At 40.5% G+C, this 12407-nt stretch overlaps 2 protein-coding genes across 4 annotated transcripts; one reads left to right on the forward strand and one right to left on the reverse strand.

Moving 5' to 3' along the window:
• The first annotated feature begins 513 nt into the window (after positions 1-513).
• Positions 514-6190, forward strand: LOC143416583 (membrane-spanning 4-domains subfamily A member 4A-like). 2 transcript variants are annotated; one of them, XM_076881989.1, is made up of 7 exons: positions 514-643; positions 1497-1618; positions 1846-1953; positions 2689-2742; positions 3207-3350; positions 4692-4814; positions 5612-6190. In XM_076881989.1, the coding sequence occupies exons 1-7, from the start codon at positions 637-639 to the stop codon at positions 5648-5650; spliced, it is 597 nt and encodes a 198-aa protein (XP_076738104.1). In that variant the 5' UTR covers positions 514-636; the 3' UTR covers positions 5651-6190. The 2 variants fall into 2 exon arrangements, with proteins under 2 accessions (XP_076738104.1, XP_076738105.1); XM_076881990.1 differs by having other exon boundaries at positions 570-643; positions 1500-1618.
• A 169-nt stretch (positions 6191-6359) lies between these two features.
• slx1b (SLX1 homolog B, structure-specific endonuclease subunit) lies at positions 6360-12402 on the reverse strand. 2 transcript variants are annotated; one of them, XM_004576075.5, is made up of 6 exons: positions 12110-12402; positions 11786-11976; positions 11653-11704; positions 10122-10442; positions 9067-9282; positions 6360-7146 (listed from the first exon to the last, which is right to left on the reverse strand). In XM_004576075.5, the coding sequence occupies exons 1-6, from the start codon at positions 12140-12142 to the stop codon at positions 7117-7119; spliced, it is 843 nt and encodes a 280-aa protein (XP_004576132.3). In that variant the 5' UTR covers positions 12143-12402; the 3' UTR covers positions 6360-7116. The 2 variants fall into 2 exon arrangements, with proteins under 2 accessions (XP_004576132.3, XP_004576133.3); XM_004576076.6 differs by having other exon boundaries at positions 11786-12401.
• Between the last annotated feature and the right edge of the window lie 5 nt (positions 12403-12407).

Here is a 12407-nt window from a genome sequence, read left to right on the forward strand (position 1 = left end):
ACGAACTTCAGTTGCTTATGTATATAGGAACACTTTGTGTCTCCCTTTTATATTCTATATTCTCCTTGCTATAAGAGCTGTGTAACACCCAAATTTCTCATCCGTGGGAAAATAAAGGTTTATTCTATTCTATACTGTGTAAAATGTGAAAATTACCTCTTTTTCAAGTATCTTCATGACTCTGTGTTATTATACCTACACTATAAGCAATCGAGTACTTTTTAGCAATTTAAAATATGTTTACAGAATTATTGTCATATTTGTTGTAATGTCTGCTGTCCTTAAAAAATGACATTTTTTAATGTCAACAAGATTTTTTTTTTTTTTTTACCGTATTCATAGAGGATATTTAAACTCTGCCAAAAAACCCCCAAAAAACTGACTGCGGCTTCTAACTTGTAACAGGAATGTTGTTTGTGGCTCAAGGTGACTTGATATCATTCACGATGGATACATTTGACATATATTTCACATAAAAAAAAATTACAACAGTTTAAAAACAGGAAATCCCTTTTTGCCACTACACCCCGATAGAGGATTGGGTGGGTCGAACTTCCCTACAAAATCCCGAGGTCAGCATATAAACGAGGGAAACTGGCGAGCTGTCTGGACGAAGTTACAGCGGATCTTGTGATCATGGCAGGTAAAATATCGATATAATAATTCAAATCTAAACGATGGTGTACAAGCGGTACACTAGAAAAAATATTATTGACATTATTATCGACATTTGTAGCTTAGTTGTTGTAACTGTAGCCTCTACACAAAAAACATCGTGAAACTAACTGATCAGCCGTCTTGTGATACAACACCCATCGTGTGCAAACACGGGTGTAACCATCATTTGTACAAATCCGCTTTTCTAGGTTTTTGTGGATTTTTGCTTCTAACCAGATGCAGTTTTCCGCGCTATCTTTTCAGCACCCTTCTGCTGATCATGTCAATGAGCTAAACAACCAAACAACTGTAATCTCCACATTTCGACTTTTTTCTCAAAGCAGATTTTTGGCTTTAATCGCGAATTTCGACTTTATTCTCAAGAGGAGCGATTTTATTTAATACTTAACAACCTTATTTCTCGGTGCTAAATTTACGATGTCCCCGCTTTGGTTTAAGGGGAAATGAGAGAGCAGCAGTGCGTCTGATAAAATCCAGATGTCGGTGTTGATACTGAGGCATGTTTGCAATCCAGCTGTTTCTGCTAAATCTGCACATAGACTGCGCGCCGACACACGCCTGCTGTTAGTGAGCAGAGAAACAACAAATACCCTCAGCACTGTTATTACGGTACAGCACAACCCCACGATGGAATCTGCCTTTTATTGTCACCCTCAGAGATTCTGGACTCTGAGTAAACACAGTTATAATGTTAATATAAACCCAAACTTACATGAATACCGCTATGATTTGCAGTGAAGTTTAGCAGCACAGTTTGGATACTGAGCTGAGTCAAAACTGTGCAGCAGTAACAGAGATCTTTTCACTGCTGCTTTCAGAAGAAGTACCAGCTGTGGAAGAAGCCATCAGCCCAGCTCAAAGTCCTCTGGTCACACTCACCTTCCAGAAACACATCCACAGGAAAGAGAAATACCTGGAAGCTGAACCCAAAGCTCTGGGGGTATTGTGTGTGTGTGTGTGTGTGCGTGTGTGTGTGTGTGTGTGTGTGTGTGTGTGTGTGTGTGTGTGTGTGTGTGTGTGAGTGCGTGCGTGCGTGCGTGTGTCTTCAACTTCAACTAGTTTATATATACACACTATATTGCCAAAAGTACTCACTCATCTGTCCAGATCATTAAATTCAACTGTTCTAGGTTTATTTTCTGACACCTTTTCCTGACTTTACTTCAGATCACTCAGATCAGCCTCAGTGTTTTCACGATGCTCAGCACCATTGTGTTTCTGAGTAACTGGGGTAATACGTACGCTGTTATTCCTTTCTTCATCTCATCTCTCCTGGTAAGTTTGCAGACACTTCACACACAGCATTAGATGAGCAGAGAAACTATATAAGACAAGAAAACTTGCATTCTTCATAACTACTTGCATCCCAAGTCCAGCTAGAATAAAAGATGAAATGTTTTCAAATAGTGACATCTTTGCTGCAGGACAATCACTGATCTGCAAAATGACACCGGCACTTAACAACCTTGCTTTTTATATAAGAAGATAACTCAAAATATAGAGTTCTCTGTTTCAAAGGGATGTAGTAAATAAGTGTAGTACCCATCAGTGTAGACTCAGAGTGACTGCAACATGTTGGCAAGTTGTCTGTGTTATAAATTAGATTAGTTATTTAATTACCTTCGCCAGTCTGTTTAATTGCAGTCATCCAACTACTACTAGCAAGCTAGATAGCTAAATACAAGAAAGTATGCTGAATGAAAATATTGAGTGCAAATTCTACTCTACTGGAGCACTTAAAGCATTTTATACAACATTTCCCATTCATACAAGCACTTCCTTTCATGCCTGAGCGCTTTCTAGCTAACAATCACACTGCACTGAATCCACTGAGGGCAACCTGTACATAGTATCATGCCCAAGGATGCTTTGGAACACAGACTGGAGTAGCCAGGGATCGAACTACCAGTTCATAGAAAAGTTGCACTACCTGTTAATTCTGTTAGTTGGTTAATTCCAGACTTGGGCCTAATGTCAGCCTTCTTGTGTGTGGTTTTGTTCTCTGTACAGGTGATAATAGCTGGGAGCTTAGCTGTAGCAGCAAAGAATCTTCATCTGCCGACAGTGAGTGTGCACACAAGCATGCACATACAACATAACAGCTTAAAAACAGCAACCACAGAGTACGGGAAGATATTTACCGTATCAGTTAATGCCACTGTTGAAGTCCCCTGCCACAGAAACAGAACAGCTCTCAGTCTCACTTCCTTTAAGAATCACTGAGTAAGGCTGAATGCAGCTGGTTGTTACACATGTCAAGTGACCTTGTCCCTGACATTTTACTGCCAGGACTGGCAGTGACCAGTACATGCAACAGCACATATGGCCAGGATGTAGAAGCAGTACTTCTCATAATACAGCAGACAGACACCAGCAGTCACCTTGTTAGCAACTAGCTGGAAACAAGTGGGAGGAGTGAAACTGACTTTTTATATCAGGATTGAAATTTAAAGTGGTTTTTTTTTATATCTTCTTACACAATGTATCCATGTCTCCAAGCAAATAATTGTATCAGCTGTTTTTCTCAGCTAAGGGCCTGCTTGGTGATGCAGATTGTGGCGTGTGTCGCTTCCATCGTCAATCTAGCCTGCACTCTGATTAAGGATAGCACACCCTATTACTGCTGGCACTCTTACACGATGGACTACGGTGAAATCTGCCATAAAATTGAGGTGAGTAACAAATGCCTTCTTTATAAGAATATTGTTATTATATTTAGTTGAACTACATTCATTTTATTTTCAAATTAGTGGAAGAAAGGGAAGTGTCAAACTAAGAACTATCTATTGTCTTCCATTATTCTAATGTGGGAAAATTCTTGAAAGAGTAGTTTTCAAACAGCTAACAGATCATCTGCAGCATAATGATTTATTTGAAGAGTTCCAGTCAGGTTTGAGAACTCATCAGTAAAGACGCTGGTGAAGGTTACAAATGATCTTCTTATGGCCTCTGACAGTGGACTCGTGTCTGTGCTTGTCCTGCTAGACCTCAGTGCAGCGTTCAATACTGTCGACCATAATATTTAATTACAGAGATTAGAGCAGTACATAGGAATTAGAGGTACTGCATTGCAGTGATTTAAATCATATCTATCAAATATACTCTAATTTGTTAGTGTAAATGGAGAGTCCTCTTCACACACTAAGGTTAATTATGGAGTTCCACAGGGTTCTGTACTAGGATCAGTTCTGTTTACATTATACATGCTTCCCTTTAGGCAATATTGTTCTGGGTATCGCTTACATTTTCACTGCAGATAATGCCCAGATTTATCTGTCAATCAAGCCAGATGACATAAATGGCATGGACAACCAAGTGTGGGCATGCAATAACTCGAGAATGAGACAGAGCAGAAGTTTAAAATTAACACTATGGGTGCGTCTACTACGAATCTCGGACAACTTTGATCCCAAAGTGATCATGATCACAGATTTTCAGAAGTTCTGAAAATCCCGTGAATGCGAGTGTAGGATTTTTCAAAAAGATGGCTTGGTGCATCTACTGAGATAACTGGCAGCCACCAGTATTTTCTCTGTATTATTGTAAGGTCTCTATGGTAAAAATGGTAAATGGCCTGTATTTGTATAGCGCTTTACTAGTCCCTAAGGACCCCAAAGTGCTTTACATATCCAGTCATCCACCCATTCACACACACACACGCACATTCATACACACACATTCACACACTGGTAATGCCAAGCTACATTGTAGCCACAGCCACCCTGGGGCGCACTGACAGAGGCTATCTCACAATATAAAGCACCTTGGGGCAGCGGGCTTGTGATATGGTGCTATATAATTCAATATAGTTTTATTTATTTATATAAATATGGAAAAACTACAATTATAATAAATGTAAACAATATAAATGAAAATTAATTGAAATAGGTGGAATAGTAATGTGACGGCACTTCACAGTATGCTAAATGCACAATTTAATGAAGGAAGTTGAGCTGAAGAATGACATGAAAGATGTCCATATGTCATGTGTGTGTATTGTGTTCTATTTACAGAAAATCAATGCCCACTTTTGTGCTGGAGGTATGCTCATCCAGGCGACTCTGTTTGCCATCTCTGTTACTTTGGCTGCCTATTGCTGTAAGGTGGTCAACTGTTGTGGACCACCGGCTAAACTAGTGAGTAGATGCTCATGATCGCAATCGCAGTGCACTGTCACATTGTCATATTCATTAATGCCTACACACAGGCATTTGGACATGTGTGGAGCCAAACTATACTTACAGTTTTGAAATACCCTGTTTGTGTGTCTCCAACTACAGTTTTTTGCTGAGAATGTAGTGGCACAATCTTCAAATATTTGGTCAGTTTGTCGAGATAGAGCCTCTTTGCAAAAGTGCTCTGACGTTTTCAAAGACAGTTGTTCCTGCTGCCAGTTAACTTTGTTAACCGTTAACTGTTAGATTTGTGCTAACAATCTTTCAAAATACACAAACAAGGTATTTCAAAACTTTACTTACACTTGTGCCATTTGTGGTTTTCAATGCATTCTGGCATACCTGCCCCAAATCCACTTCATGGCAATCGATTATCTTGCCATGACTTTGATGGGTGAGGTTGAACGATAAAATTAATTCATGAACACAGCAGAAGGGTCAGGAGTGCCAATATGACTTAATTAAATAAGCCATTGAATTGTGTAATTAATTAATTACAATTGAAAACAACTAAATAAAAAATTATTAAATCTTTTACATGAAATTAATTGACATGATATGATTGATTAATTATTTATATATCTAATTAATGATTTATTTTCAATTATAATTATTTAACCATGGCACTTGAGGCCCTCCACAGTAAATTAATATTTTTTTGTTATCCCATTAAGAATAGGCCACACAATCATTGTTACTAACTTTAGACAGGGCTCATAGAGGTAATGATATTCAACCTTATTTTCTGTGCCTTTCAGCCAGTGATCACCGTACAAGCCCCTCCCGCCCAGGAGTGAAGATGGGACAGGCGCAAAAGACTCACGTACAGCCACAAAAATGCTCCAGTACAGTCTTGAGTTAAAACCAAATTAGTATTTTGAGAATAACAATCATGCGTAATATCAAAGTGGCACTTTACCCTCCATTATATATACACATATATATACACACACACATATATATATATATATACACACACAAACATACACACACATCAAACAGAAAACAGGGGGACTTCCAGGCCAAGGAACAAGGCACATTAGCCAAATCAGTTCATGGAGGTTGACCAGGAAAAGAAGAAGCAAGAAACTGAGACTTGGTTAATACGACTATTAATTTGTGCTTGATGTCCTGTGAGCCGCCTATTACGCAAGCTGTTAACTCTCAGAAACTTGTCCTCTGATTCAGTTGTGTCTTTGGGTTTGTCAGACCTCTTCCTGTCAGAGTTTGTTACTGAGCCTTTTCATGGTGAAGGAAACTGTACTCACTGACACCTTGACTTTCTTTGCAATTTCTCTGTAGGACAGACCTTGCAATAAATAACTGGAAAAATTGGAGTGGTCTAAACGTTTTCACCTGTAGTGTACATATACATATTCATACGTATACAAATAGTTCGCACTTCAGTCACATCACGGCTGATTTAAAATCCTCTGTGGTAGTGTACAGAAAAAATATGGGCCAGACTTATAGCTCAGGGAACCATAACCAAGATTATACCCCCAAAACAGTTATTCAATTCAGTTTTATTTATACAGCGCCAAATCACAACAACAGTCGCCTCAAGGCGCTTTATATTATAAGGCAGACCCTACAATAATACATACAGAATGGAAGAATTAGTTATCAGTCATGTATAAAAACTGAAGATTTTATTCTGCTTTTTAAATAATTAAGAGAAAGTGACAGAAACAAGACAAAAGTTAGGCTGGAGTTCCTGCTATCACTGGGTAAGGGAAAGGCAGGAACATCATGGATATGTTGTCATCACAGGGCTAACACAGAGATTCAACCATTCACACGCCCATATCCACACTTAGAATTACCACGTAACTATTAATTAATACATGTGTGTACTCTGCATATTCTCCCTGTGTGGTTTTCCTCCCAAACAGACTCCAGCAGACTGGAACGAAGAGAAGACAGCACTAACACTACATCACTCGCACCTAATTCAACACTAATAATGACAACAAAAAAAGAGTGTATCCTGCCTCTTGCCCTATGATTGCATGAGTTAGAGGTTCAAATAGATTGTGAATGAGAATTTGCTGTATAACTTATGGTGAAACGTGGCTTCTAGTGCTCAGAGTAGTCAGTAAGGCTAGAAAAGCACCATATTAATGCCAGTCCACTGACACAGTCGCCACAAACTGCAGATCATGTTGGAAGCACGGTCCTTTCCACGCAATGCTCCAGTTCTTCTGACAGTGATGTGATGTCCAGTGAGAAGTAAACACATTTTTTTACAGCTTCCCCTTCTTCATATCTGCAGTTTGTCTGCCCAGTGACTCTGCGGAAGATCAGTACAAATTAGCAAAGTAATTAAGCACCTTAAATCTTCTATATTTACTCTTCATTTTATTCCAGATCTACTGGTGTGGTGTACACACACAAGATTTCTGAAAGGGATGTGACATTTTAAGGCCCAACTGTACCTATATGTCCAGTTACGTAAATTAGAATGCATACAGTCTTTATCAATTAGAGATTGAATCAGAAAGATCATCTGATTCAAATGATAAAATGCAGAAACAAAGTGTGAAAAACTAAGTACATATGTAAATAGGCAAGTAGAAGCCAGTACTGCTAAGCTCAAATGCACATAATTAACTGATCATCAAGTCTGAGCACTTCTATGAAAACAGAGGTTTTGGCAGTTTGCAGGTCAGAGTAGAAAATTGTTATATAGATTACCACTCAGAATACCATACAGCATCAGCCTCGTGCCAACAAAACAACAAAAAAACAACAACAACTTTATTCCGATATTAATCGAATCTAAAATTAACATTGAATTAAGATACTCGTGTGCAACAGTGTCAATCATCTTTGCCTCCAGCTGACAGGCAACTTTAGGCTCACAGCTCCTCCCCCCACTGACAGCTGAAGTAGTTAACATGCATTACACTGAGCAACACTTTCAGAGGAATTTCAGAGCTCAGTAAAACTCTCATTTCAGCAACACTGAAATATTAAACAGTTATCATAAACGTTAGCCTGGCTGGCACACACAATAACATTAGGTGTTTAGCATTAGCAATTACCAGATAGCCACATTAGCCATCTGTTATCATTAACATTGCAGCCAGCGAACTGCAATTAGATAAAAGACGAATAATTATTGCAGAGCAGATTACGGACACATGGATAAGCAGGCAGTTTGCTGGCTGTGCAGAGCAGAGGGGAGACTGTAGCTGAACTGAACAGAACGGAGGGGCCAGAGAGTGGAGAGCTAATCCTGGCAATTAAAGATAAATAATAAAAATGGAATAAATTATAAATTTGACTGAACAGCACACAGTACTACTAATACAGGATATGAAGCAGGCAAGGAGGTGACCGGGGAAACAGACATCCAGAGGCCCCCCCAGACCACTTCAAGGACAATGGCAGCCCCTACCTGGAGAAGAGCAGAGGTAAGCAGCCAGCAGCCACAGTTCAGAAGGCCCAGGGCCACAGAAATGAGCCCGCAGGTGCTGCCGGCAGCCAGCTGTGCCAGAGCAGACTGAGCTCCAGGCCCAGGACCTGAGACCCAAGAGCACCACGCAGACCACCCAAGCAGGGGCCCATTAGAGCCAGGAGGGCCAGGTCATGCAAAGCAGCCTTTGAGAGTGAGCCACAACCCAACCGAGCACCCAGCCGCAGACACCGAGAAACACCAATGCACCAGCCAGTGGGTGGGGGCGCCAACCAGCACCAGCACTGGCACCAGAGGTGAGGACCCTGTTCAGTGTGCCCACCTCAAAAGGCCCTATATGTATGTGTCATTAAAGTGTAAGGAATGAGAGTGTCCAAGTTGTGAAATCAGAACAACCCTAGTCAGCACAGTGACCCCAAGAATCAAACACACCAGAGGCCAAAATTCTTCCACTGCCATGGGAGAGACTGATAACGTCATAAGAAAATGATTACTCCGAGTTGTGGCTGGTAGACGTTGTTCTACAAGCTACTGAATCATAGGGTGTACTTGGTTTTCACACACTGCTTTGGCATTTTGTCTTAATTTTGCACATGAAAAAAATAAAATAAAAAACAGAAATACAGTGAGACTCCAGTAACCGCCTCCGGCATAATCAATGTGAGCAAAGCTTTTTGTGAGAGGCTTTAGAAAAGAACCAACAGGAGACATGCAAATAATAAAAGTGAGTAATGAACAGAGAGCTGAATGTATTCTATCTAAACATACTGAGCATGAGATGCTGTAACTAACTTGGGCTGCAGACAGCGTGACCTCCTCCAGGTCTCCGAAGCAGCCGTGTTTATGTCGGATGAGACTTCCCCACAGCATCGAGCTGTCGCAGGAAGGACACTCGCCCTCAACTGGCAGAAGGTGGGATGGCTCAGACCTCAGGAAATATCTGGCAAGGCAGATTACATGACCTCTCATCCCACAGGAAGGGTGGACACAGCTCAGCTTCTCTGACACCTCAAAGAGCACAAAAGCATTACATTGTTTACATTAAATTCAAATTTCAAATTCAAATTTTATTTGTCACGTACACAGTCATACACAGTACGATATGTAGTGAAATGCTTACATTACATTACATTAAATTCAGCTAAAATTTCAAGTAAAGTTTGAACTATTACTGGTTCTGGGACACAAAATAAACTTTCAAGATATTTTCAGGCGAGACCTCGATTTATGAAGACATCACCTGTTTGTAAAAGTGCTCCCACATTTTCGGAAATGCCTGACATCCCACCAGCTAGCAGTAGATAGTCGACTGGGATGTCAAGGCTCACTAGAGCCAGTCTTGTGTCAAGGTAGTTATCCCCGACAGAAGTTGTTTCCCCTGCGTCGGGAGCCCGACTTTGCACATTATTTTCAACCCTGCGTCGTTTGGATACTCAGTGGAAGTTAAAGTTGAGTTGAATAAAATTCACTTAGATAACTTAATGTTCATTTCAGTATTTTATTTGTTCCTGAGCAAATCGGCTTGGCTGAGACTAAAGTAAAATAAAACAGAGGAACAGGTCAGGAGCTTTGCTGCAGAGCAGGAAGCTCCACACATTCTCTCCACTGCCTGTTTATTTGAAGAAAGGTCATTGAAGTAGTTTAAAATGTTCCTAGATTAAAAAATATATATCAACAATGTACTCAGATGGATATGATTTGAAAAACAAGTATCTAAACAACCAAACGATATCTGAGCCATTGAGTATTTTGATGAGTTAATCCTGCTGACCATTAAAGACATCCTGCTGTTTAAACTGAACAGAAATGTGTAAAAGCACTGATACTGATCTGTTAGATGACTCTACCTTGATGTGCTTCTCACAGAGAAAACACATGGACGCCTCCTCCTCTTCCTCGTCCTGACATTGTAGCGAGGGTGTCTTTTTGGCTCTTACGGTGCCAAAAGCGATGGGGATATGGAGGGGAGGCTGCAGGCCAGGCTCAAAGTCCATCCTGTACTCCTGTTTGAGCCAGCGCGCTGTTAGCGGCAGTCTGTTCCATGGCGCCACCCTCAGCATGTTGGAGACGACTCGCCAGTGGAATTCCAGGCTCGATTCTTTTCTGGAGCGCCGAGATACATGCACAAGCCTCCTGGAGGAATGAGGGTGCTGCCACGCCCACTCAAACTGGCACACAGAAACATGACAGTCACACAGCCACTCAGGACAGTGTCCAGCTTGGATGGAGCTTGCAAAATATTAATCTGATTTGTGTGAAGTATTTTCCTCATTTCACTTGGTGCCTAAAACCTTGTCTGTTTTCAGTCTGGTTCAATTCTATTTATACAGACGACAGTGCCACAAGGTGCTTTATACTGTACGGTAAAGACTCTCCACCAAGTAAACACTAAAACCCAACAATGAGAAGACCCCTATGAGCAAGCACTTTGCAACAGTGGGAAGGAAACCTCTGGTAGAACCATTCTCAGGTAGGGACGGGAATCTGCAATTCCATTACCGGTAATAAAATATAATGTTCAAAGTAGTCTTTAAACATTTCAGGGCCTTTCAAGGCATCAGAACTACACCTGAGAAGAGGAGAGATGTTGTCTGTTGTGTGTGTGTTTCAGATTTATTGGAAATGCAATTAGGCTGTGACATAAAAAACATAGTGTCTCAGAACACAAACACTATGGTCACTATCTCTTCTACTCTGTGGTTATTTGGTGCTAAGACTAGCCACGGATGATTTTGTCTCCACTGCGACAGTCTTCTGACCACAATAAATCAAACAAGACTAGAGTTCAGATTCCAGAGTTCATTTAAACTGAACTCTGGAAACATTCAACTAAACTTCAGCTGTTAATGTTTGATCATGAATCTGACCTGTCTAGCGTGCACATGCAGTCATGGTCATGTTTCATGTTTTTCTTTCTGTTAGCTTTAAGGATCATTGTCTGAGATGAATGGTTGAAAATCATGCTCAATTTCTGTGCTGAAAAATGGGCCTCTATTTATTTTTATCACTCAGTAAACATACCCTCCCCCCACCCACCCACTCACTATCATTAGGTGAAAAAAAAATGACAAATGGAAATTTCATCACCTAAAGCCCAGATTGGCAGATTTCTGCTGAAATCCAATGATTTAAAGCAAAGCAAAGCAAATTAATCATCACATTTATTATATACTAACATTTGCATGAAATTCCAACTGACAAACTGTAGAAGATTGGACGACCACATGTAAAGAAACAAACTCTGAAAACTGTGCACGCATGAAACTGTGCTCTTATTGCTATGGGCTTGGGTGACACTTTATTATAGTCACAATGGCGCTCTGAGAGTTTTTGATTCATTTCCATCACTTATAGATTGGACAGTGTCTTGATACTTACCCTGAGAGCAGCAATATCAGATGGGAAGCCGTGGATAATGAGGACCATCTCCCTGTAGACAGACGGACACAGTAAATAGTAACTAATGTCCAAGGTGCGGTATACCGTACAGTATAAAGTTGCGAGGCCCTACCACGGTCCTCTCCCGCTGGTCCTCTTGGCCCCTCCTCTGTGCCTCCCAGCATTGTGCTGTCCTATCCTTCGCTCTGGGTTCACAGTGAAGCCGATGTAGATACGGCCTTTAAATTTTGGATTGATGCAGTACAGCATATACACCCCGAAGAAACTTTCCACCTCCACTACCATAGTAACAGCATAAGCAGACTACTCTCATAAGCCCAAGACTGAATCACGACTTTACCAGATATCGGTCACAGTGGCTAACATTGGCTACATGCTAAAGTATTATACAGGTATAATACACACCAAATAACTCCAAGTATTGTTCAACACTTACGTGACTTTTGCACAAAATCTTTACGTTTTTCATCCACAGTTAGCCACCTCCGACTGCTTGGTCGCTTTAAAAAAAAAGTACATACACATAAACAGCCTCTGTATTAGTAGTCGAAAAATCTGCCTGATAAAATTCAAAATTCAAAAAAGCGTAACGACGCAGAGTAGCTAACAAAAGCGTAACATCTTATACCAGTCAGGCTATACTAACACATCTATGACTAAAGATGTCGGATACGTGCAGTCTTTTCTGATTCATTAATCGAAACTGCAAAACTTTAGTTTGGCTTTCTGCATAG

The sequence above is a fragment of the Maylandia zebra genome, linkage group LG3, assembly GCF_041146795.1.
Source record: "Maylandia zebra isolate NMK-2024a linkage group LG3, Mzebra_GT3a, whole genome shotgun sequence".
Classification (NCBI taxonomy): Eukaryota; Metazoa; Chordata; class Actinopteri; order Cichliformes; family Cichlidae; genus Maylandia; species Maylandia zebra.

Bases quoted from the DNA above. Each gene is read 5' to 3' on its own strand.
- slx1b (XM_004576075.5), bottom strand. From the start codon at position 12,142: ATGAAAAACGTAAAGATTTTGTGCAAAAGTCAC. The intron at 11,977-12,109 runs GTAAGTGTTGAA...TTATGAGAGTAG, and splicing joins AGATTTTGTGCAAAAGTCAC to TCTGCTTATGCTGTTACTAT. The intron at 9,283-10,121 runs GTAGAGTCATCT...GTGCTCTTTGAG, and splicing joins TCTGTGAGAAGCACATCAAG to GTGTCAGAGAAGCTGAGCTG.
- LOC143416583 (XM_076881989.1), top strand. The intron at 1,954-2,688 runs GTAAGTTTGCAG...TTCTCTGTACAG, and splicing joins TCTTCATCTCATCTCTCCTG to GTGATAATAGCTGGGAGCTT. The intron at 4,815-5,611 runs GTGAGTAGATGC...TGTGCCTTTCAG, and splicing joins GTGGACCACCGGCTAAACTA to CCAGTGATCACCGTACAAGC.